Raw genomic sequence first — 26,700 nt, forward strand, 5'->3', positions numbered from 1 at the left:
TAATCCGCTCCAGTATTGTTCAAACTTTAACAAACATGTTGAAACAGTTTCCTAGATCACATCTGCAGAGATGCAATTCAGTACATTGGGATGCGCCCATGAATATGCATTTCTATCAAGCTCATGGGTCATGATGCTGATGCTGATGTTCTTGCCCCTTCTCCTTTTCTAGATGAAACTTTCAAGAATAAACAGACTTCCCTCAATTGCACAGCAAGCTATTGTCAGAACCTCGACAACAGCGCAGGTTTTCTGACTCCACGTCCCGGGCTCTTCTTGCTACAACACTGCCTCCCAATTCTAATTCTGGGCTTAAGAACCTAAGTCCAGTAAGCAAACTTTAAAATATAATTCCTACCTTACAAAATTCACTGTTGTAAATAAGATGAATATGAAAACCACAGTGTGAAATCCTAAATACTTGGTTTCTCCACATCCAATTATAATGCCAAAGAAAGTATATATTAATTGTTGGTATACAGTTGAAAACATTTTTAGGAACCTAGGATGAATGGAAAATAAATCACATCTTAAGCAATTGGTTTTTTAAATAGTTGCCTTTTCACATAAAAGTATGTATCACATATATACCATTCTTGTCTTAGCAGAAGTCCTTGCCTCCAGCACTGTTAAAATCAACATTTAAAAGTATTTTGTTGGAACTAAAATACACCCAGCTCCATATTCTCCAGTACTCTTATCACACCATGCCCATGGGCTGCCTCTCATAGGAGAATAGTAAGAACAAGGCAGAAAAATAAGGCTCTCCACCTCCTCCCCCAATTGGTGATGTGGCAGTTTTGCGGAGATTAGCTGGCATCATATCAAATAGTTGGGTCTGCCACAGCTAAACCCAGAACCACCTGGTTAACCTTGATTTTTTGACAGTTGCCTGGATCACTTCACTGCCCTCTGCAGGACTCTCCCTTCATGGTTTGCCTGAAAATTCCTTAGGTTGAAAGTTTCTCCTGTCTGCTTTCCCATCTACTGAATTCCTAAAAAGCTCGTAGGGCTAACTCAAATCTGTGTTCTTCATGAAACCATCCTAAGCACTCTCATCGGAAGTGATCCTCCTTTAAATCCCTGTAGTGCCAATTGTCTATACCATCATGGTTCATTAAGCAGACAAGTGAATTAGAATCACCCGATTTGCTTTCCAAATATCTATACACCTGGCCCCGCCCCCAAAGAGTCTTACTGAGTAGACCAGAACCAGTGGTTAGAGCTTAGGCTGCTGTGGTTCCATGTAGTAACATGCTTGCATCCAGGCCAGGTTTGACTTCTACAAGCAGATTGCAAGTCCCGCCTCCTCTTGGGCCCCTCCACTGGGACTTTCCCTTTCAACTAACTAGGTGAGTGTGCTTGTTCCACAAAACAGCCTCCCTGTTGGTAGGTCTCAAGATCTACATTTGGAAAGCAGCATTAGGAAGCCTTATTTTGGCTTCAGAGGGAAACCATGTCTCTGACACAGCATTACCCCAATCAGTTAGATTGTCTGATTCTCTGATTTCCATCTCTTGATTCATTAGATTCAGAACTCTGAGAAAGGAAAGGTTTGAGATGCCCCCCCCCCCGCCAAAGCTTAGTTTTCTGAAATTCCGAAATGATGGAATAACTGAGAATACTTTTTCAAATGTCTCCACAAGACCTAAAAAAATAAAATGCCTTACATATACTAGGATCCCAATAAATATATAGTGATTCATACTTATTAGTTTCTTACATAAACATGCCCACCACTTAACAATGAGTGCCTTCTGAGAAGGGGACTTATTTACATAGCCCCAAACCTAAGATATAATGTCCAGGCTACAGTAGACATTAAGAAAGGATTGGTTGAATCAGTTCAAGACTAAACAATTAAATGAACAGAATGAGTAATTTATAATGATGCTGACAGACACCATGACTGAGCTCAGGAAACTGTCCAAATTCAGACAGAAAGTATATGTTCTATCAACTATTTATTCCCAAGCTTCTGGATTCTAAAAACCAGTTAAGTGTCATATTCACATAGACACAAAATTAGAAGAGTTATAGGTCCCAATTTTTTTTATTTTCCCAAGTGAAGTTATTTAAAAAAAAAGTACCATCTTCTATCACTAGGATTTCATAAAAGAAAGAACATCTTAGGGGCGCCTGGGTGGTGCAGTCATTAGGCATCTGCCTTTGGCTCAGGGTGTGATCCCGGCGTTCTGGGATCGAGCCCCACATCAGGCTCCTCCACTAGGAGCCTGCTTCTTCCTCTCCCACTCCCCCTGCTTGTGTTCCCTCTCTCGCTGGCTGTCTCTCTGTCAAATAAATAAATAAATAAAATCTTAAAAAAGAAAAAAAAAAAAAAGAAAGAACATCTTAAATACCAAAATAAGTAGACAGGCCATAATTTCAGAACAATGGATAGTCATCTATGTTTAAAGAAATGAATCTTCCTGGGAAAACTCAGGATATGGCTTCTTGTTTTAACATTTGCTTTCATTTGGTCTACACCGGGCTAGGACTTGTTGTGAAGTAGTTATGAAACAATCCTGTAATTTAGCACAGTCTTTCAGACAGAGCCTAATTCATTCATCTGAGAAGACAGGCAAACGGTTTTCCCTCCATGCAGAGATCCTCAAGCGACACCTTGCATTACCAAATGTAAAGGGCCAGTAAGAGTTTTGCTGGTGTGGCATCTTTCTGCTACTTTTCTTTTCCAGCTCGTCCCATATGAGGATGCTGTCATTTATGGATGTCATGAAGGAAACAAAGGAGTGAAGTATTTTTTTTAAATTTCTAACAATCCAAAGTAAATTTTTATCAAGAGTTACATGTAAAAAGACCACAGCCTCTGAGCCACACCTGCATGATTCATAACATCAATCGATGTCAACAATTGTTGGTACCTTAAGTGCTTTCAAATATAACTGGTAATAAAATCCACAATTAAAAGGCAGAAAAATGTTATAAAAGGGGAGTCTTGTGTATCCAAGAAAGCAGAACCACTTAAGCACTAAACTTCTACGATATCTACACCAAGTACACAATAGGAGACTTACTTTGTAATTATTATCTCGATCCTCGGTTTAAAGCTCAAGGAATCTAAATTCAGTCCTACAGCGACTAACGCAATCATTCCCGACATTCCCAAAAGTTCCACTGGGGAGGGAAAAAAAAAGAATAAAATTAGTTGCATTCAAATCTGCGCACTGAGCTACTTTATCTTGAGTGAAGAATTGGTGAGAGACTTGAGAGTCACGTCTTGGAGAGTAGCTTCAAGGGATCGGCTAATCCTCTGCATCAGGGGTTGGCAAACTTCTTCTGTAAGGGATAATAGAGTAAATATTCAGTCTCTGCGGGCCACACAGTCGCAGTCACAACTACGCAACTCAGCTGTGACAGTGCAAAAGCAGCCACAGACAGTATCCAACAAATGCGCGTCCAATAAATAATAGACACTGCCAGTAGAAGCGCTTTGGAGCAGGGCGGAGCTGGTTGCTCTTGGAGTGTGACCTCCCTTTTCTCTAGGAGCACCCCTGCATCTGTAAAATGGGTGTAAAAGAGTAACGTCCCACAGAGTTGTTGTGCAGATGCAATTAAATAACATGAGAAGTGCTTGGCCCGCTTTTAAATCAATGAATACATGATAGTCACTATTACTATGCCATTGTTTCTATGCATTCACTTTACTGCTTAGTAAATTAATATTGTTTATTTGAATTTTATTTTTTATTTTATTTTTCAAAGTATTTTTAACATTTTCAATATTTATTTTATTATTCCTTTGGTTTATCTAATCACTTAAGTCCACTTTATTTTTTCCTACTTATCTAACTGAATTTAATATAAGTAACCAAGGGCAGTAAAACCAGTAGTGCTGGGAATGGTGATGATAGGGAAACTGGTGAAATCTTATTTCCACTTCCCTATAATTAGTATTACTGGATTTTAAAGCTCATCATAGTTTGTTTCAGTAATATACAGTACTTGGAGACAATGTCTGTTATGAGAAAATCAGTAAATAATTTCATCTTAGAACTGATGTCATCTTATTTAGTATAATCCCAGTGTTATAGGATTACATGGTGTGAAGGCATACATTAACATATGTGTATATGTTTATATGTATTTTTTTAAGGGCTGAGGACAGACACCAAAATGTATCCATGGTCTAATTTATAACACAGGTTTATAGGTGATTTTATTTTCTTCTTTGACTTTTCAGAATATTTCCAAAATTCAACAATCAATATGTATTGCTTTTATAATTAGACAACGTTTTTACAAAATTACAAATATTATTATATTCAATTGTATTTTAAATGTTTGGAAGGGGGGAAAAGTCATGGACCATGTAATAAAGGAAGAGATTTTCATCTTCACAAAGCTGAGTAGTTAAAAATAGACTTGCGCAGTTTTTCTGACCAGTGGAAAAAACCACTACAGAAAAGTAATGCTGCAGACAAGTGGCTCTTTCAATCTTTGTCTCTCTCTTCCTCTCTCTGGTTTAGAAAAAGTGAAGGTCCTCCTAATAGAATCAAAGGGATTTTTTTTCCCTAAAAGCAACAGGATTCAATACTGGATGTTTTCTAACTAAAATATAGTCGGGTAATGACAGAAATTGACATTTATCACCAGACCAACGATGATAGCGAAGAGAGAGTGGAGCAATCAGCACTGGCACAGGGAGGAAGGGATACATTGTTTGTAGAGAGTTTTAAAACAATAAAACTAACGAAAATTTGTCTGCTCTTTGTTATCTTCAATCCCCAGAAATTCTGAATAATGTTGATAAAATATTCCTCTTGCTTGTATAAGCACTTCTCTCGGTACACCTCTGGCCTACACTTTTATAAAATCCACCATGTCTCACGAATTATAAGATTGACTCTTCAAGTGACTTTTGTCCCCTCAATCAAATTTTCTTCCATGGGCTGATATATTAATATTTCCAACTGTACTGCCTGCCAACCAACAATGTGAGGCAATGTCTGTGCCTTTTTGTTTGTTTGTTTTATTTCATGAAAAAGAATGAATGTGCTGGCACAAGTGATGTCTTGAGGTCCAGGTTTCACAAATTGAACATAGTTGGGACAAAAATAGAAATTACTACATGTGCTCAAAGAGGTGACACTCTAACTTCAATCAGATGCTCCCTGGACTTAAGCCAGTTGACCGAGTGTTCCTTAAGTGAGGGAAGAAAACAAAATTAGATAACATGACAGAAATGTAACACTAGAGAATGTGCGAATTAGAATTTTATCTATGTTTGGCAATGGAATTACTGGCACTGGAACATCTCCTGATAATATGCCTGTTACTGACTTCTGCTGTCAGGAACTTATTAAATAAAAGAGTAAAGGACTAGTGTTTTTTAATCCCTGAAGCAGATGAAAATGCAACAGAGGAAGGAGAAGTGCCCGTTTCTAGGAGCTGCTGTGTTAGAGTATCATAAACCATCTTAGACAGCATGAATTTATGGTCTCAGAGTTCTGGAGGCTAAAGGTCCAACACATCAAGGCTCCCTCAGCAGTGATTCCTTCTGAGACTAAAACGGAGAATCTACTCCAGGCCTCCCAACCACTGACTGGAAGCACTTTCATCTTTTAGAAGGAAAATGGAAAGGAACCAACACTTGTTGGCTGCCCTAACTTGAGTCTAGTCGTGAGCTGGTAAATGTTTAAAACCAGCTCTCTGGTGGTAAACCAAAAAAAAAAAAAAAAAAAAAAAAAAAAAATCCCCAATGGGTAGTGTCTGCCAATTTCCATGGTGTGAATACTCCCAATAGGGCCAATTGCAAATGATGCCACCTGCACAGAGCTGTGAAGAGATGTGTGCAACCAGCTCTTGCAAGGCAGTAAGGGCTATTTCCAGCACATCAGCATGAGCAAGTCCCATAACACACATTATCTCATTAGTACCAGCAAAACCCCTATAAATTAGGTGTTACTATATCACTTTTATAGATGAGGAAACTAACTAAAGCTTAGAGAGGATAAGTAATATTCCAAGGTCAACAAGCTAATAAATTGTGAAGTTGGGGTTTGAATTCAAGTCTGCCTAACTCCAAAGCTCTTCAAGAACTAGTATGAGTTTATTCAACCAACATTTGTTAAATTACTTTCAGTAATTTAAGTCTGGGACGCATTGGGCCTGGCTGGGGGAACACAGAAAAGAGAATAAAATAAAAAGTTGAATAAGAGACAGCCTCCACCTCAAGGAAATCATGATCTAGTGGAAGAAATGGAAATATTAATTTTAAAAATTTTTTCTTCAGACATTTAAGGCATCCATAAAGGTTCACAGGGAGAAAAAAAAGAAAGAAAGAAAAAAGATGAAGGAAATGACCCTTCAGTGAAAGCTCTCTATAATTTTACTGATTGGGGGCAGTAAGCACTCCTGGGTGCAATTTACCTAGAGAGGAAGCAGCACTTTTAGGTAACTGGAGATGACAGGAGGAGTAGTCAAGCTCTTGATATCTGAGGTGCTTCACAGATGGAAGTTGCTCTACTGTGTGGTGTGAGAGCGAAGCAGGATCTGATTGTTTTGATACAGTTACTATGGCTCTTGGGGACTGGTTACCTCACTCAGGCTGGTAAAAAACTTTAACTGCTGGGGCGCCTGGGTGGCACAGCGGTTAAGCGTCTGCCTTCGGCTCAGGGCGTGATCCCAGTGTTATGGGATTGAGCCCCACATCAGGCTCCTCTGCAATGAGCCAGCTTCTTCCTCTCCCACTCCCCCTGCTTGTGTTCCCTCTCTCGCTGACTGTCTCTATTTCTGTGAAATAAATAAATAAAATCTTTAAAAAAGAAAAACAACTTTAATTGCCAATCTCACTACACTAAACCAGCAAATGATTATTGCAGGTCTACCAGTGCTGGGCACTCTGACTCCTCTGATTATTCCACTCTCCTGCTTTTCATCCAGATACAGGTATACTTGATTTCTTCCTCTCCTTTCCTGCCTCCTAGCTGCTGGTAAAGGCTGCCATTCCTACAGTCTCCTCAGTCTGGTACCCACAGAATGAAAGACAATTGAGCTGGAAAATCTCAGGAGCATCTCTCCCAGCAATCTCATCTTAGACATGGGCTGCTAAGGGTCAGAACAGGAATCAGCTCAGTGCTAATTCCTCTTCCAGGGGACTGCCAGTGACTAAATGTAAGGTCAAAAAGTGGAGCTCAAAAAGAATAAGAGAGTAATTACATGGAAAAGAAATGTAAAGGGGAGGGACGTGGACTTGCAGTTAAGGGGATGTTAAGAGAGACCAGGAAAGAGTTGGAGGTGGCAGAAGGATAATATGACAAGACACACAGAGGGGCCACCACACGGAGGAAACAGTTGGGAGGAGGCAACTGGGTTCAAGATCAATGAAAACCAAAAATACATAAAATTCACTACAAGGACAGCTTTTTTTTGTATCTGTTTCTGCCTTACCAATGTAGAAGGTCATGTACACCATCGAAATGCAAAGAATGACACTAGTAAGTGTATTGCTGAAGAGGTCAGTCAATATAAACTGAATGATTCTTGCACACGAATATCCACATATTATGCTTCCCAAGAGGTCCAAGCAGAGGCCCAAGATTACATGTAACTCTAGAAAAAGAAAATAAGAAAGAAAAAAAAAGTTGAACTACAATTTTCATTTCTTTTATTGATGGCATTTGGGTCTATGCACTTTGGTTTGCTTTTGAGATTTTGAATGGGACCTTGTTCTTCAGCAGGTGGGAGTTTTCCATGAAAGTCTGGCAAAACAGACACTCTGGGGATATATTTCTCTTATAGTCTGCAGTTTGAGGTTCACTTATCCAGAAACAGCAGACTCAAACATCCTCAGAAGCCCAGCAGGGAGCATAAAGGCGAAAAGTCTGTTGACAAACTGGAGAGTGAACGTCCCACCAAAAGACATCCAAATACATATTTTTTACAAACTATGTTAGGGACAAGCAAATCATGTCCAGGGTCCCCACCAACCTGCAGTCCATTTGTGAACCCTGTCCCCAGCCCAGGGGCATCTGGGAAACAGAGATGAGAAATTTCTCGTAGTCACAATAAGTGGGGGCAACAGTGGCGGTAGTGAGCAGATGTCAGGCAATGCCAAGGATGGTTCTAAATAACAAAGACTGTCCCACCCCAAATGCCTATAGCTCTCCACTGAGAAGCACTGCAAACCCCTTTTATCACCAATATTCTTTCTCCTTTTAGCACCTCTCTCTCCTAAAACTATCACATAAACAGATCAGGAGTTCACCTTTTCCCTTCTCATGCTGTGACTTCCCCACCTCCTTTCTTTTCTACTAGAACCAAATCTGGAAACCTAGGAAAGCAATACGCTCCATATCCCATTGAACTTGAGCCACATGAATCCACTATTACTTCTAGGACCAGACTCTCCAGTACTGCCGAAAACATTCTGCCTTCAACCTCAGGCTCAAATTCAGGATCAAGTCAATTCTTAATATACACTCACTGAGATCCAGATTGACCCAGGAAAGAAGCTGTTCTGAGCCAGATGATGTGTGTGCGTGGGGGGGAGTGGATGTGAAGGAAAGAGACAAAATCATTTCTTTAACATTCTTTCCCCCTTATTGTCCAAGAAAATACATACATGGTAATTATTTTCTTATCTGATATGCTATTTTAATTGGTTCAAAAGTAGAGTATAGAGAAAGCAGTAAAGTTAAGACATCTTGAATGTATTTTATTTTATTTTTATTTTTTAAAGATTATTTATTTATTTATTTAAGTTCTATACACCCCACATGGGGCTCGAACTCATGACCCTGACATCAAGAGTTGCATGCCCCTCTGGCTGAACCAGCGAGGTGCCCTTTAATATATTTTAATTTCAGTGTGACTTGAAATGCATCATACAAGAATGATTTTAGAAAATATGCAGACAAAAAAGACGTTCCCACCTGTAAACATGGAAACGTGGAGAAAGTTGCTCCGAAAAATTCCAAAACAAATGGATGTGAAGCCACAAATGATCATTGACTCTCCTCTTATGATATCAGTATACATTTTGGAAATGCCTGGAAAGGAAATAAAAAAATATAATTTAATTTGGTACATGAAAATGATGCTCTTGCACAGGAAACACAAAAATAGAAGAGAAGGAATATGTCAGACAAAAAAGAAAAAAGCCATGACTGGGATAGGTCTGCAAGACAACCACAATCACAATTTTTAATCTCTCCAATAACAAAGGAACAGGACAAGAGCGTTCTTTGAAGTGTCCACGGCCTCAAACCATGCCTGAGTTTTGGAATGAGACAGAACACTTCTCAGGACACAGCATTTAGCTTGAATAAACATGAATAGACCCCACAAAAATCACATTTTAGAAATAAGTACAGGGGCGCCTGGGTGGCTCAGTTGGTTGGGCATCCAAACTTGATTTCAGCCCAGGTCGTGATCTCAGGGCTGTGAGATCAAGCACCGCATCAGGCTCCATTAGGTATGGAGCTTACTTAAGATTCTCTCTCTCCTCCCTCTGCTCCTCCCCCCCGCTCCCAGGCGCATGCACTTGCACCGGCACACGTACACACACACACACTCTCTCTCTCTCAAAAAATAAAAGGAAAAAAGAAAGAAAGAAGTACAAAGGATGAACCAGCAAGTTTACTCATAGACATATGCCCAAGAGAATTGAAAACCTATGTCCACACAAATATTTGTACATGAATGCTCATAGTGGCATTATTCATAATAATCAATTAAATTATTCAGCCACAGAAAAGAATGAAGTACTGACTGATACATGTTACAACATGGATGAACTTTGAAAACATTATATAGAGTGAAAGAAGCCAAACACAAAAAACATATTGTATGCTTTCATTTGGATAAAATGTTCAGAATAGGCAAATCCATAAACAGAAAATAGACTCACGGTTGCCAAGGGTTTGGGGGAATGGGGGAATGAGAAGTGACTGCTAATGGGTAGGAGATTTCTTTTGGGGTGATAAAAATGTTCAAAATTAGATAGTGATGATGGTTGTATAACTCCACAAATACAGACCACTGAAATCTACAATTTAAATTTTTTAAAAAATTTTTTCTTTTTAAGTAAGTAGGTTCCACACCCAGTAATGGGGCTTGAACTCATGACCCTGAGATCAAGAGTCACATGCTCTGGGGCGCCTGGGTGGCACAGTCGTTAAGCGTCTGCCTTCGACTCAGGGCGTGATCCCGGCGTGATGGGATCGAGCCCCACATCAGGCTCCTCTGCTGGGAGCCTGCTTCTTCCTCTCCCACTCCCCTGCTTGTGTTCCCTCTCTCGCTGGCTGTCTCTATCTCTGTTGAATAAATAAATAAAATCTTTAAAAAAAAAAAAGAGTCACATGCTCTGACTGAGCCAGCCAGGCACCCCTGTACAGTTTAAAAGGATGGATTTTATGATGTGTGGATTATATTTCAGTAAAGCTGTTATTAAAAATTAAATACAAAATCTTATTGGCCCTTAACATTCACAAACAGGTAAGTGTAATGGAAAATATAATCCAATTAATTGCTTTGTGATATACAACTTAACGAATAGGGTGACAGTGACTGGTACTTGCTCAACCAGTATCTATCCTCTGCTCTTGGTAAACAATACTGGCTTTATCCAGCTTTTATCCAGTTAAATGAACACTTTTCCTCATAGCCTGGGCTTCTAAGAGTGTCCACTGAGATAAAAATAAGTGGAAGTTACCAAGTGGGGCTTTGGGAAAATTTCTTGGAGGGAGACGTGACTTGGTTGGAAGGGGCATCACGTTGACCCTTGCCCTTCTTCCTCTTCTTACCTGAAATGTGGAGGTGATGGCCTGAACTTTTTAGTAGTCAACTTGTGATCCTAAGAGTGGAAACCATATGCAAAGAATGGAGGAGCAGTTAAATAAACCGCAGAGTAGATTCCTATCACTTTTGCTTTAAATGTCATCTTCTAAAGCGATTTTAAAATAAGAAAAAAGTCATATTTTCCCATGTGTTTACCAATTACAGCTCTTCCCACTCCTTTGTGTAGGTCCAAATTTCATTTGACACCAGTGTCTTTCTGCCTGACTTCAACATTTTTTTTTATAGTGCAGGTCATCTGGTGATAAATTCTTTTAACTTCAATATGTTTAAGAAAGTTTTATTTCACCTTTGCTTTTGAAAGATATTTTCACTGAGAATTCTAAGCTTTTCTTTTAGTACTTTAACAATGTCACTCCACCATCTTTTGGCTTGCACTGTTTCTGAAAAGAAGTCATTATTATTTTTGTTCTTCTGCATACAATGTGTCTCTTTTCCCCCTTCTGGCTGCCTTTAAAATATTCTCTTTATCATTGATTTTTAGGAACTTGATTTTTATGTGCCATGGTTTAGTTTTTTGTTTCTTGGGCTCATGGTATGTTGAGCTTCTTGAAATCTGTTGTGGTAAAATCTTCACCAAATTTAGAAATTTTTCATCCATTATTTCTTCAAATATTTTTTTTCTTTCTTCCTGTCTCCTCTCTTTTGGGGACTTGTATTATTAAGCCACTTGAAGTTGTCCCACAGTGGCTCACTGATGTTCTGTTCACTTATCTTAGTCTTTCTCTCCATGTGCTTCATTTCAGATAGTTCTATTGCTGCATCTTTAAGTTCCCTAATATTTTCTTTTGCAGTGTCTAATCTACTTCCATCAGTGGGGTTTTTGCCTTAGCTATTGTGTTTTTCATCTCTGGAAATTTGATTTATATCTACCATATATGTCCAGTGGTATGCCGATAAATCACCTCTCCAAAATTAAAACAAAAACAAAACCACCTGACTTGTAGCATTTGCAAATTCCACCCATAAACACTCTCACCATAGCCAATTTGAAGCTACTAATGGTTTAACAACTGGCTTGCAAAATTCCTGATTATTTAACAAAGTGCTCTCATAAGCTGATAGGAGTCAGTTCTACCCCAGCCTTAAACTTTCCTCTAATTTTTTGAACATATAGAATAGAGTTACAATAACTGCTTTAATGATGTGTCTACTAATTCTACCATCTGCCTCACTACTCGATCAACTTATAATTTTTGTACAGTTTATGGGTCCTATTTTCCTGCTTCTTTGATATCACCAAGAAGATATGACTGGCAGTTGACCCGTGACTTGGACCTGTGTGTTTAGAGGCCATTCAGCCCCTCCCCTGTGCTTGGAATGTGAGTTCCACTTGCCTTTCCCGCTCCCAGAGGCTGCTCCAAGGACATAGCCTTGAGATAGTGATGTGGTGTTCAGAACACCTGCACGGTCTACGTGACTGGATGCAGGTAAGGCCTCTACATAAGCTTTTCAGATTTGGTGGGCAGGTGCAGGGAGGCTTTCATCTTGCTGCTGCCCAAGATAAGCCTTCTATGTAAGTTTCTTTTGCTTATTAAAACCGCCACCTACCAACCTGCAGTGACCTGCCTCTTGCTTTAGTCTCTCCCTGCCCGCCATGTATGGGGGTCAGTTTCAGATTACACCCAGGAAACTCTCAGGAGGGTTGTTAACCAATATTCCACTTACTACTTGTTGCTAGCTTTGACCGTGACAGAAGGCACAAACTACTGGTTATATGGGTATAGAAACTATTAGCATAGTCGACTTAGTTGGTCAAAAAATCCTTTCATCCTTTCCTCAAATTCAGTGAGTCAACCAGGAACAGGTAAAATACAAGGTCTGAAGCATGCTTTTTTTAAAAAAAGATTTATTTATTTGAGAGAGAGTGCATGAGTAGGAGGAGGGAGAGGAAGAAGAAGGCTCCCTGCTCAGCCCTGATGTGGGGCTGGATCCCAGGACCCTGGGATCATGACCTGAGCCGAAGGCAGATGCTTAACCAACTGAGCCTCCCACTTGCCCTAGTATGAAGCTTTGAACTTGACTTATAGTTGTGTTTAATGGCAAAATACAAGAATTACTTCCTCATTCTTTATCAGCTTAATAGGGAACTAACTTACATTCTCTAATTCATTGTAAAATTCAGAAAAGGAAAGAATAAAACAAAAACCACATATAATTTCACAACTCGGATACAACCTTAATGTTGAGGACTTTTTCTAAGCTTATAAACGTATTCCTCAATTGAGATCATACTAAAATTTTGTATTTTATTCCTTTACAAGGTTCTATTCCAGATTTGTCTTAAAGTAAAAATCGTTGGAGCCCAGTGTTCCTTTTCAAACAGGTAATAAATAGACAGGTTCCTTTTCACTTGCATGTGAACACCCAATGTTTTCAGTGGGTCAGGCCATTGAGATTGCAGAGTTTACAGCGCACAAGCACAGCACATCAAAAGAAGCACGATTCACATTATAGGAGCTGTTGTTTTGTATATTATGATAATTTCAGGCAAAAAATATCTTTCCTTAAAAAATTAATGTATTATGACAGTTAGAAATAAACTGCTTTGAAGAAAGGACCATTTATCTAATTCACACATAGAGCCTAACTGGTGACTCTGTGAATACCATAAATAAGCAAGAGGGATATCCCCACTAAAAATGAGTCAAATTTGTTTTACTAGGAAAAAAATGTTATTGGATCAAGAATCCACATACCACCTTGAGCATTACTGACATAGAGAAAATAACAACTAAGAGCTAAATACTGCACTAGTTTTCTTTTAAAGAAATAGAAAACTTTGTTATACTTCCTTTCTGAAAAAAATTGAATATAGGGGCGCCTGGGTGGCACAACGGTTAAGCGTCTGCCTTCGGCTCAGGGCGTGATCCCGGTGTTCTGGGATCGAGCCCCACGTCAGGCTCCTCCACTATGAGCCTGCTTCTTCCTCTCCCACTCCCCCTGCTTGTGTTCCCTCTCTCGCTGGCTGTCTCTAACTCTGTCGAATAAATAAATAAAATCTTTAAAAAAAAAAAGAAAAGAAAAAAGAAAAAAATTGAATATAGAAACTTCCATAAATAAAGTTTATAGCCACTTACAGTGAAGACATTTCAGAAAAGGGAGCAGGGAAAAAATGAGGTGAATAAAACAACAGGCAATACAAATGGCTAAACAAGAAAGGCAGATGAAAGAAAAATAGGGGGAAAATTGTACTTAAAAAAGAGAGAGAGAAAGAAAAGAGGACAGTATCAGACTCTTTGAGAAATATGACAGTTTAGGATATCACCACCAAAAGTGTCTTAAAACTTACGTTTCCCAACTGCAAGTACAAATGGGTGTAAAATTGGGAATCCCACTTGCTGGCAAGGTTGGAGGTTTCCCATTCCAATCATAAGGCAATAATATACTTCCACTAAATATAAACACCTTAAAATTGGTTAGGAAAATATTTCTGAGTCAAAACCAGAAACCACAGCATTTAATCATTTCATGTTTTTACTGCTGCATTAATAAAACATGACAACAGGGGGATGTTTCAGAGTGAAATCATCTTTTACCAAATAAGAGGGGAAGTACTGCAGGACCTGAAACCCTCTGGGGAATAAGCTATTATTGAATGGGTTCTTACCCATTTCTTTTAAATAAACTACTTCTCTTCCACTATCTGCTTATGGTTAGCTAGTCCAAAAGGGAGGCAGTTCTTCTCCTCCTCCTCCTCCCTCCTCTTCCTCCTCCTCCTCCTCCTGCTCGTCTTCTTCTCCTTCTCCTTCTCCTTCCTTCCCCTTCCCCTTCCCCTTCCCCTTCCCCTTCCCCTTCTCCTTCTCCTTCTTCTTCTTTTGGGGGTGGGTGTATATACTTTTTAAATTTTTGTGTGGTTTTTCAATCTTTTTTTAATTTAAATTTTACTTAGTTAACATACAGTGCAATATTGGCTTCTGGAGTACAATTCAGTGATTCATCCTTACATACAACACCCAGTGTTCATCATAAGTGTCCTCCTTAATACCCTTCACCCATCTATCCCATCCCCCCACCCAACTCCCTCCATCACGCCTCAGTTTGTTCTGTTTGTTAAGCATCTCTTATGGTTTATTTCCCTCTCTCCCTTCCCCCCACCATTCCCATGCGTTCATCTTTCTTTCTTAAATTCCACATATTAGTGAGATCATACTGTATTTGACTTTCTCTGACTTATTTCATTTAGCATAATACACTCCAGCTCCATCACGTTGTTGAAAATGGCAAGATTTCTTTCTTTTTGATGGCTGAGTAATATTTCATTGTATATATATATACATCACACTTTCTTTATCCATTTATCAGTCAGTGGACATTTGGGTTCTCTCCATAGTTTGACTATTGTTGATAATGCTGCTGTAAACATGGGGTGTATGTACCCTTTTGAATCAGCATTTTTATATCCTTTGGATAAATACCTAGTAGTGCAATTGCTGTGTCTAGGGTAGCTCTCTTTTTGAGGAACCTCCATACTGTTTTCCAGGGTGGTTGCACTGGTTTGCATTCCCACAAATAGTGTAAGAGGGCTCCCCTTTCTCCACATTCTCGTCAACACCTGTTGTTTTTTGTGTTGTTAATTTTAGCTATTCTGACAGGTGTGAGGTGGTATCTCACTGTGGTTTTGATTTGTATTTCCCTGATGATGAGCGATACAGAGCATCTTTTCATGTGTTTATGAGCCATCTGGATGTCTTCATCAGAAAAATGTCTGTTCATGTCTTCTGCCCATTTCTTGACTGGATTTTTTGGTTTTTGGGTGTTCATTTCTTTATAGACTTTGGATACTAACCCTTATCAGATAGGTCATTTGCAAATATCTTCCCCCATTCCATAGGTTGCCTTTTAGTTTTTAGTTTTGTTGATTGTTTCCTTCACTGTGCAGAAACTTTTTATCTTGATGAAGTCCCAATAGTTGATTTTTGCTTTCATTTCCCTTGCCTCTGGTGATGTGTCTAGTAAGAAGTTGCTACGGCCAAAGTCAAAGAGGTTTCTGCCTGTGTTCTCCTCTAGGATCTTGATGGTTTCCTGTCTCACATTTAGGTCTTTCATCCATCTTGAAGTTATTTTTGTGTAGGGTGTAAGAAAGTGGTCCAGTTTCATTCTTTTGCATGTGGCTGTCCAGTTTTCCCAACACCATTTGTTGAAGAGACAGTCTTTTTTTCCATTGGATATTTTTCCCTGCTTTGTCAAAAATTAGTTGACCATATAGTTGTAGGTCCATTTCTGGGTTCTCTATTTTGTTCCATTGATCTACGTGTCTGTTTTTGTGCTATACTGTGTTGATGATTACAGCTTTGTAATATACCTTGAAATCTGGAATTGTGATGCCTCCAGTTTTGTTTTTCTTTCTCAGGATGCTATTCAGGGTCTTTTGTGGTTCCATACAAACTTTAGACTGTTTGTTCTAGCTCTGCGAAAAATGCTGTTGTTATTTTGATTGGAATTGCATTTAATGTGTAGATTGCTTTGGGAAGTGTAGACATTTTAACAATGTTTATTCTTCCAGTCCATGAGCATGGAATGCTTTTCCATTTCTTTATGTCCTCTTCAATTACTTTCATAAGTGTTCTATCGTTTTCAGAGTACAGATCTTTTACCTCTTTGGTTAGCTTTATTCCTAGGTATCTTATTGTTTTTGGTACAATTGCAAATGGGATCAATTCCTAGATTTCTTTTTCTGGTGTTTCACTATTGGTGTATAGAAATACAACAGACTTTTGCACATTGATTGTATATCCTGCAACTTTGCTAAATTCATGTATTAGTTCTAGCAACTTTTTGGTGGAGTCTTTTGGGTTTTCTACATAGAGTATCATGTCTGGAAAGAAAGTTTGATTTCTTCCTTGCCCATTCAGATGTCTTTTATTTCTTTTTGTTGTCTGATTGCTAAGGCTAAGATTTCCAGTACTATGTTAATATAGTACTTCCAGTACTATGTTAAATAGTAATAGTAAGAGGGCACATTAAAAGGGAGGCTGTTCTAACAAGAGGTAGTAAGGCCTTGGAAAAGTTTCACTGGGAGTAGGGAAGAGTTTCTACCTTGAGGCTTAGAATTCAGTGGAATGGAATAAGAATGCTAATTTTTATCACCTTCTAGAGAAGTTACTTTTCTTCTTGAAAAAATTCTTTGAGATTAAAATTGGTGCTATTTATCCCAGATCTTGGGTTGCCTTATTTGCATTGCATCTTTCAAGTCCATCAGTGCCCCATCTCCAAGAAAAATAGCATAACCATCTACTCTGCTGGATGCACAAATCATGCAAAAAAAAAAAAAATACAAGACCAAAAGAAAATAATTTATCTCTATATCTTCAAGGTAAGAGAGAGAAATAAATCTGACATACCAATAGTTTTCAGTGAATTCACAGAATGAACAGGATCTGTCATCCCAAGAATCATGCTAAAGAGTAGGGAAGACTGCAAATCCCACAAATCTCTATTGAATTTCAGAACCACATATCCAATTATGATGAATGCCACAACAAAGCTAATTAATCCTGTTAACAAGACCTGTGAAACCAATTCATAACACAGTATTAGATTTAACATTTAAAGATGGCATGACTGCATTTACTTAAGAATCAGGTCTTAGTTACATATTTTATACAATTACTCTGAAAAATAACTTTAAAAGGTATTCTAGGTTACCTGCCTTAAAGAAACCTTCCTTCCAAACAAAAGAGATTCTATTCTATCTTATTGTTACAAGAACAATTCACTAATCTTTCTTGTTGCAAGTCCAGCTTAATAGTTGCCAACATCAAAGTGTTCTTACAATGGAATGCGATTTTCCTCAGTGTTGATCTGCACGGCTGCAGGCAGAAAGAGAGGTAAAACAAAGGACAAAAAGCACATGCGGGCTGATTTGGACCTCTTATTAAGGGCTTTCTAGAATCCTTATTCAACAGACGTTTGTATCCATTTCATTAGCTACACTCTCTTCTGAGGCTATACAGCTACCAATTGCTGGGAAATAGAATAATTTACACTGGGCCCACTACCATACCAAGCAAAATCTAGTAAGTTTCTGTTAACGAGAAAGAAAGAGAGAATGCATATCAGATAGGCGATCAGCAGTGTCTGCCTCAAAAATCGAAATAGAATATAAAAGGTTTTTAACAAGAAGAAGGAATTAAAGGGTAAAGACAACGGAATCGACTTGATTGAGAAGGGAAGAAAGAATGAGAAGCAAAAAAAAGCATGTTAAATGCAAAGTACAAAATTATATTGAGAATCAAATCCAAATCTATTTCTTTCGATTTTTAATTTTTTTAATTTTTTAAAAGATTTTATTTATTTATTTGACAGAGAGAGAGCACAAGCGGGAGGAGCTGCAGAGAGAAAGGGAGAAGCATACTCCCCACCGAGCAAGGAGCCTAACGCAGGACTCAATCCCAGGACGCTGGGATCATGACCTGAGCTGAAGGCAGATGCTTAACCAACTTAGCCAGGCACCCCTATTTCTTTTGATTTTTTAAAACTTATTTTTAATTTATATACAGTGAAATTCATTCTTTTGATATAGAGTTATATGAGTTTTGGCAGATACATACAGTCATGTAACCATGACCGCAATTAAGAAACAAAACAAATCACCTCAAACAATGTCCTTAGGGCACCTGGGTGGCACAGTCCATTAAAGCATCTGGCTTGTTTTCAGCTCAAGCTGTGACCTCAGAGTCATGAGATGGAGCCCCATGTTGGACTCTGTGCTCAGTGCAGAGTCTGCTTAAGTCTCTCTCCTTCTCCCTCTGCCCCTAAAGCCCCCCTACAGTCTCTCTCTGTCTCAAATAAATAAATAAATGTTGACCTATCTTTATAGCTAACTCCTTTCCCTCTCCCCAGTCCCTGGCAACAAGTGATCTGTTCTCCAAACCTACTGGTTTGCCTTTGCTCGAAAGAAGGTCTATAAATAGAATTATACTTGGGTAGCCTTTTGAGTCTGGTTTCCTTCTCTTAGCATAAGGCACCTGAAAGTCTTCTATGTTGTGGCCCCTAATGCTCCTTTTTCATTGCTGGGTAATATTCCATTGTAAGATGTGTCACAATTTGTTTTTTTCATTCATGAGCTGAGGAGCATTTGAGTTGTTTCTAGACTTTTCAGATTATGAATAAGGCAGCTATAAAAAAAGATTCACACAGAGGTTTTAGTGTAAACATAAGATTTCATTTTGCTTCAGTAAATACATAGAAGTGGAATTGCTGGGTCAGATGGCAAGGGTATGTTTAACTTTATAAGAAACTCCTAAACTGTTTTTAAAAAGTGGCTGTACCATTTTGTATTCTCACTGCATTCTTACCAGCACCTGGTATTATCAGGCTTGTTATTGTTGCTGCTGTTGCCATTCCAATAGATATGTAGTGGTACATATCACCATGGTTTTAGTTTCTATTTCTCCAGCGACTTATGGTGTTGAGCAGATTTCCAAACACTATTTTCCGTCCACATATCTTCCTCGGGGACTCAAATCTTTTAAAATCTTTTGCCCTTCTAAATCTAATTTTAACCACAACAAATATTAAACTAGTTTTTAAAGCAGCAGAGATTCTCAACCTGGATAAAATAACAAAATCTAACTATATATTACCAAAAGGACATCTAAACATAAGGACCCCAAAATCTTGAAAGTGGATTAGGATGGAAAAATTGTAGCAGGTGAATACTAAGCAAAAGAAAGCTGGTATGACTATAGTTACACCAGATGAAATTGACTGAAAGCAAAAAGCATTATTTGAGATAAAAGGACAACTAAATAATAAGAAAACAGTAACTAGGAAAATAACAACACTTTAGGCATTTAATAACAGAGTTTCTATTTATGTAAAGTAATAACTGGCAGAATCACAAAGAAAAATTGATAAATCCATAGTTATAATGGAAGTTTTTCATATTAAGTTGAAAAACCACACTGGAAAAGATATGGAAGACCAAACTTCATAATAAATGAAATAATTTACTGAACAAATTTAGACCCCTGCACTCAATAATTAGAAAACATATACTTTTATAAAGCAAACACAGAACGTTTTGGCAAATTGAAGTACAAGGCCACAAAGCAAATCTCCACAAATCACAAGAGTCAATATACAAAACACATTATCTGGTCACAATGTGATAAAAGAAATAATAATAATAATAAAACATATTTGGAAATTTTTAAATAACTTCTAAGTAATTAACGAGTTTAAAAGCAAATAATTCAATTAAAAATGGGCAAAGGACCTGAATAGACATTTTTCCAAAGAAGACATACAGATGGCCAACAGACACATGAAAAGATGCTCAACATCACTAATCATCAGGGAAATGCAAATCAAAACCACAATGAGGTATCACCTCACACCAGTCAGAATGGCTAGTATCAAAAAGACATGAAATGACAAGTGTTGACATGGATATAAAGAAGAGGGACATTCATGTGCTGTTGTGAGAAGTTAAATTGGTGCAGCCACTGTGGAGAACTATATGGAGATTCCTCAAAAAACTAAAACTAGAAGTATCATAAGACCCAGTAATCTCACTTCTAGGTATTTATCCAAAGAAAACAAAACACTAATTCAAAAAGATATATGCATCCTTGTTTTTTGCAACATTATTTACAATAGCCAAGATATGAAAGCAACCTAAGTGTCCATCCATAGATAAATGCATAAAGATGTGGCGCATATATATATATATATATATATATATATATATATATATATGGATATTACTTGGCCATAAAAAAGGAAATTTTGCCATTTGCAACAACATGGATGAATGTAGAGGGTATTGTGCTATGTGAAATAAGTCAGTAAGAAAAAGACAAATATCATATGATTTCATTTATGGTGGAATCTAAAAAAAAAAAAACAAAATAAATAAACAAAAACCAGAAATAGACTCATAAATAGAGAGAACAAACTGATGGTTGCCAGAAGGGAAAGGGGTGGGGAATGGGCAAAATAGTAGAAGGGACCTAAGGGGTACAAACTTTCAGTTATAAAATAAGTCACAGGGATAAAAGTGCAGCTTAGGAAATATGTTATGTAATTATTAATATTGTAATAACTTTGTATGAGGACAGATGGTGACTACACTCATGGTGAGAATTTCATATGTATATAATTATCAAATCACTAGGATATACATCTGAAATTAATATAATATTGTATGTCAACTATACTTCAATAATAAATATATAAAACAAACTAATAAAATTCTTCCACACATGGAGAAAAAAATAATCAATGGGTCAAAGAAAAAAGCATAGTAAAAATTTTAGGTAGATTTGGGATGATAATGAAAACACTAAAAATCACGAGGGACCTGAATGGCTCAGTTGGTTAGTCGACCGACTTTTGATTTCAGCTCAGGTCATGATAATAGGGTCAGGAGATGGAGCCCCTTGCGGCTCTGTGCTGGGCGTGGAGCCTGCTTAAGATTCTCTCTCTGCCCCTCCCCTGCACCATGTGTGTAGGCACACGGGCATGCATGCACTCCCTCTCTCTCTAAAAAAAAAAAAAACACTAAAAATCAAAACATGGGTGAAGCTAAAAGAGTAGTTACAGAAAAATTTAAAGCCCTAAGTGTACAAAATACAAAAAATAAGAAAGCTAAAAATCAATCGACTAATATCTAACTCAAGGTGTTAAGAAAAGTACAGAATAAAATTAAATAAAATGTTCTTTGAAAGAAAAAGTAAAATCATCTGCTAAACATGATGAAGAAAAAAAGAGAAGCCATAAATAAAACAATCTTAGCAGTGAAAATGGGCAAATCTACAGATAGAGTTGAGATGAAGTCAGATGTGAGATTGGAATCCAGGTTCTGCCTGGATTATCAGCCTTGTCTGTGACCTCTGAACCACAATTTGTTTACATGTAAAATAGAGATATTTACTCAGTGCCTAACCACAGTGGTCATTCAGCAAATATTTATTCCTTCTGCCTCCCCCTCAACTCCTTTTAATTAGTGGTTCCACAGAATAAGGAGGGTAGGAACAACTAAACTGTGAGATTTGTGAATGGTTAATCCTCTTTATAGACAAACATTTTCTGGTAACATAAATAAGCGTGATTGACCATAATTTTTTAAAATGTATTCTTACCTGCCAAAACACATTCTTGAGGATACAAAAGTCCACATCCAGAGCAGCCATAAATATAATTATAGGTGAAAAATAACAATAAAGCGCAAAACTTGGTGTTCTCAGAAGAGGGTAGACAATTTGGTACACCTAAACTAACAAGGACAAATAAATAGTTGGCTGCCATTCTGAGGTATTAGAAATTAGTATTAGGTAATTTGAGATATTAGAATTTGATGGTATAGCAATCAATGTTAAGTTTTAGTATATTCCAATTTGCAAGTAATGAGCTGTTATCTATAAGGCCAGTCCTGAGGGTTTTATAGATTTCTTGATCTGACTGTCCAGATGAGTTATATGTCCAGTCCTCTATCCACCAGAAAATTGTGTGAGTCTGGGCGACACAAACATTGCTTGTGGTAAGTATTATAATCAGTGTTTTCTTTTCTTTTCTTTTTTTTTTAAGATTTTATTTATTTATTTGACAGAGACAGACAGCCAGCGAGAGAGGGAACACAAGCAGGGGGAGTGGGAGAGGAAGAAGCAGGCTCTTAGCGGAGGAGCCTGATGTAGGGCTCGATCCCACAACGCCGGGATCACGCCCTGAGCTGAAGGCAGACGCTTAACCGCTGTGCCACCCAGGCGCCCCATGTAATCCGTGTTTTCAAAGGTGATAGCCTGACATGACCTTAGGTGTTCACAGATAAGTGTTTTTTTATTTGACTGTTAGATATTTATTCTAATTTGCGTTAAGACAGAAAAGGGAAACTTGCACTTGTGATTTTACAAATATTTGCTTAGGATTTTTCATTTCAGTCCTTCAGTGAGTTGGGGCTCCTGGATGGCTCAATCGGTTGAGCGTCTGACTCTTGGTTTCAGCTCAGGTTGGGTTCTCATGAGTTGTGGGACTGAGCCCTGGGTTGGGCTCCTGCTCAGCCAGGAGTCTACTTGAGATTCTCTCCCTCTGCCCCTCCCGCCTCCTGCACTCCCTCGCACGCTGTCTCTCTGTCTCTCTCAAATAAATAAATAAATAAATAAATAAATAAATAAATAAATAAATAAGTCTTTAAAGAAAATAATGAAGTCCTTCCGTGAATCAAGTAGAGAAAAAGAACACATAGATAATAGCACACATTGTGAATATAAGACATAAATCATGAAGGTTGTACACTAAAAAGTTTTTGGCTCAACTAATATTTTATTCTTCATTACTTAACCTCCCTGTGCCTCAGTTTCCTCATCTGTAATATAGGATAGAATACCTACTTCCACTGGTTTTCTCTGAAGGTGAATGAATTAACTCAAGAATTAATATTAATTTGAACATAGCATAATATATAGAGAAGTTGAATCACTATGTTGTACACCTGAAACTAATGTAACATGGTGTGTCAATTATACTCAATAAAACACATTTTTAAAATTAAACAGCTCCATATTTCACTGGAAAAAAGAATTAATAATAAGCTAATAAACTAATAAACAGAAAATACTTTAAAGCGAGCCTGGCACATAGCAAACATTCAAAAGATGTTAGTCGTAATGCGGGTGTTTCAGAAGAGTAAGAGGCTTTTAAAATCCTAGACAGATACAAGCATCGTCTCCATTTTTAAAAAAACAAGAGAATGGGTGAAGATAAATCATTACTGATCACACTGTTATTCATTTGAAATCAAGAGTTAATAAATTAACACAATTTTTCTTATATCTCTATTATATAGTATATGATGCATTTTGTATTGAATCTAGCAGTTAGGAAAGAGTAACCATGTTTCATTATGACAATAACAGCTGCCATTGATAACATCTCCACAGGTGTTGCAGACAATAGCACAGACAAAGCCTGTATACACCAGGCGAAAGAAAAAAGAGCGAGGCTCCCAAAGCAGATGTTGAAGAACCCAAGAATGCAATCCAAATTTCCTTACTTCCATACTAGTGTTTTATCTTAAGCTCCTCTAATTTACATCTCTTTTATTGTATGGTTTTTCACTTTCAAAATTTATAATACCAGATGAATTTTTTTCAGTAGCTGTTCACACTTTTTTTTTTTTTTTTATTTAAACTGGGCATGGAGCCCAATACAGGGCTTGAACTTACAACCCCAAGATCAAGATTGGACGCTTAACCAACTGAGCCACCCAGGCACCCCAGCTGTTCAAATTTTTTTTTTTTAATTCCATACATTCAGGGATAGGGGTGAGAGTAAACCTTGATTTTGGTCTTTGTTCTTTAAGTTACTAATTTATCATAAATACATTACCTGAACAGAATTGTGAGCCAGTTGTCCTATCACAAATCCTAACACAGAAAGAATTATCAAGACAGTGACTTCAGAATTCTTTAAAAAGGTCCTCAAAAATCCTGAAAAAATACATGTGTGTGTTATTTTTTTAAATTTATTTATTTATGGAGAGAGAGAGAGAGAGAGAGCGCACAAGCAGGGGGGAGGGGCAGAGAGAGAGAGAGAAGCAGGCCCCCTGCCGAGCAGGGAGCCGGATGTGGGACGAGATCCCAGGACCCTGGGATCATGACCTGAGCCGAAGGCAGACGCTTAACTGACTGAGCCACCCAGGCGTCCCCATGTATGTGTTATTTAGACATAATGCATAGTTTCAAAACATTTAATATGCCCTCTCTCTATTTAATTGTAAACTTCTTGAGTGTCACATCATTATGAATAAACAATTGACAATGCTGGCTCTTAAGACACGCGTGATGAAGCCTCTGTCACAGGTGAATCTGGAAAATACTGAAGTTCCAACAATCTCCCATTTGCCCACCAACAGGCACATCACTGTACAAATGTCCTCCCTGTGGATCTGATGATAAGAAATTTGAAAAGCCAAACTTCGTATATATAGTACACATTTTATTAGTAATTACTTATCCTAAACTACAGCAACATATGTTCTATAGTGTTCTAAAAGCCAGAAATACTTTGAACTGAGCTCTAACTATAGGGAAAATGGCCTTCACCAGACAAGTCACAGAAGACACGTGCTATTCTCTGCCTACATGCGTTTTCTGCCTTGCCACTCTCTCCTCTGTCCAACATTATTCAGTTCATTCCCTCCAGAAGCAATACAGGGACTATAATACAATTAATTTACGCCTAGGGCAAGATTCATTGGCATTCCAGATTCTGCATTTCCTGTCTTCCAGCTAAATCAGTAGATACTTATTGAATACTTCTTTCGTGTAGGGCTAAAGAACATTTCTCAAACGATTTCTGCAATGCCCTTTACTGCTGGAGCATTTATCTCTATGTAATCATCAAAAATCTAGAGCTGGTGAAATCATGGTCACCAGCACCTCCTAGTACCACAGGGGACCGGTGTCATCAGTGTGTGTTTTAAAGGCTCATCCCAGAGAAGGTGATTTTACTCTCTGATAAGTAAAATGGAAGAAGTTTTTATGAGTGTTTGCTTCATTGTTTTTTTAATAGTCTTCCCAATTCCAGAAAAGATTTTAAAGCATCTGACCTTTTTTCCCAAAGAAAAATGTTTTAAGGAACACTACATCAAAAACTAAGGATAGACTGCATGGTGACTAACATAACATAATAAAAAATTACTATTAAAAAAAATAAAAAAATAAAAAAATAAAGAGGACTAGAAAAATTTCCCTAATCATTAGTGTTGAATTGGGGAATAAAGTGCCTCTGTTTTTTAGTCTGGCATCTCATCTGCATGAATATCATTCACCATACCTATTGAATTCTTAATGATCATTTAAGAGGCCCTTACTTGTGAAGTCTCTCCTAATTCCCCACTAGGGGGTGGAGTAGGTGGCATGTTCCCTGAAGTAAAATCACATCAAAAGCCATAATAAAATGGACAAAATTGATGACACCAACTGTGCAAATTGTGAAACAAGTGTCTGGGTTCTATTTGCCCTCATCCCCCTTCCCTCATCCCAGATATACGTTGGTTGGGTTAAGCCTGGCAGACAGGCAGCACGAGGCTTTCCTGACCATTACTAGAGATTCTGGACCACAACTTGACAGTTGAACTAACCCCATTGCATTGTAATTACCGTTTACCTGTCTCCCCAGCAAGAGGACTCCTTGAGGTTAAGGATTGTCTAACTCCCCTTCTGCCTACCACTCTGCTGTGCTCAGCACATGCCACTGAAGGAAGGAACAGAGTAGAGACGCTACTGATAATTCAATGAAGCTACACTGTCCACATTCGTTCACATCTTACAGTTTCACTGGACTTCTCTTGATGAAGTTGTGATCGCTTTCTGCACTGAGAAAGGTTCAGAGGGCAGAGGAAAGATGAAATTTAGAAACGACCACCTACCTCCCAAAACAATGGTGGAACACACAAGCATTATGAAATGCCCACTTACAATGGTGTAGCCAGCTGAATTTCCGCAGAGTAATTCAGGTCTGTTACCTTCTCTTTGCAGCCAGAAGGAAGAGTTCGTGTTTGACATTGTTTTTTCAGGCCTAATTTGATGAATTCACGTGTGAGTTATTATTTTCACCACCACAGACTAACCTGTTATAATACACAAAAAGAAAATGAGACTTGCCAGGTCCCAATGCATCCACATTCTTTCTACCTAAGATTGAACCACACTCAGATCTGAGCACATTTCTTCTTGCCACAGGGCACACATTGATACCTTCTGTTCTACCTCTTGCTCCAAGAGCATTTACTAGGAACACCAACAGCAGTGTTAGTGTTTCTTCCTCCCACTTCTGCATATATACAGGGCAGCAACTGCACAGATTTCTTCACTTAATCATTGTATTATCTAGGGGTGTGTTTGCCTTCCTCGATGGACAGTGAGTTTCTCAAGG

The 26,700-nt window shown here is 38.1% G+C and overlaps 1 protein-coding gene across 1 annotated transcript in view; it reads right to left on the reverse strand.

The window, feature by feature from the left end:
• SLC9C2 (solute carrier family 9 member C2 (putative)) overlaps positions 1-26,330 on the reverse strand; it is a 104,138-nt gene extending 77,808 nt beyond the window's left edge. Inside the window, exons 1-8 of the mRNA XM_048225364.2 lie at positions 26,195-26,330; positions 24,151-24,251; positions 21,909-22,037; positions 17,163-17,328; positions 8,895-9,011; positions 7,411-7,572; positions 3,036-3,135; positions 359-502 (exon numbers count right to left, since the gene is read on the reverse strand). Coding sequence (XP_048081321.2) covers positions 359-502; positions 3,036-3,135; positions 7,411-7,572; positions 8,895-9,011; positions 17,163-17,328; positions 21,909-22,037; positions 24,151-24,251; positions 26,195-26,330 — 1,055 coding nt within the window. The remainder of the gene's footprint in view (positions 1-358; positions 503-3,035; positions 3,136-7,410; positions 7,573-8,894; positions 9,012-17,162; positions 17,329-21,908; positions 22,038-24,150; positions 24,252-26,194) is intronic.
• Between the last annotated feature and the right edge of the window lie 370 nt (positions 26,331-26,700).

This window comes from Ursus arctos, unplaced genomic scaffold, assembly GCF_023065955.2.
Source record: "Ursus arctos isolate Adak ecotype North America unplaced genomic scaffold, UrsArc2.0 scaffold_2, whole genome shotgun sequence".
Classification (NCBI taxonomy): Eukaryota; Metazoa; Chordata; class Mammalia; order Carnivora; family Ursidae; genus Ursus; species Ursus arctos.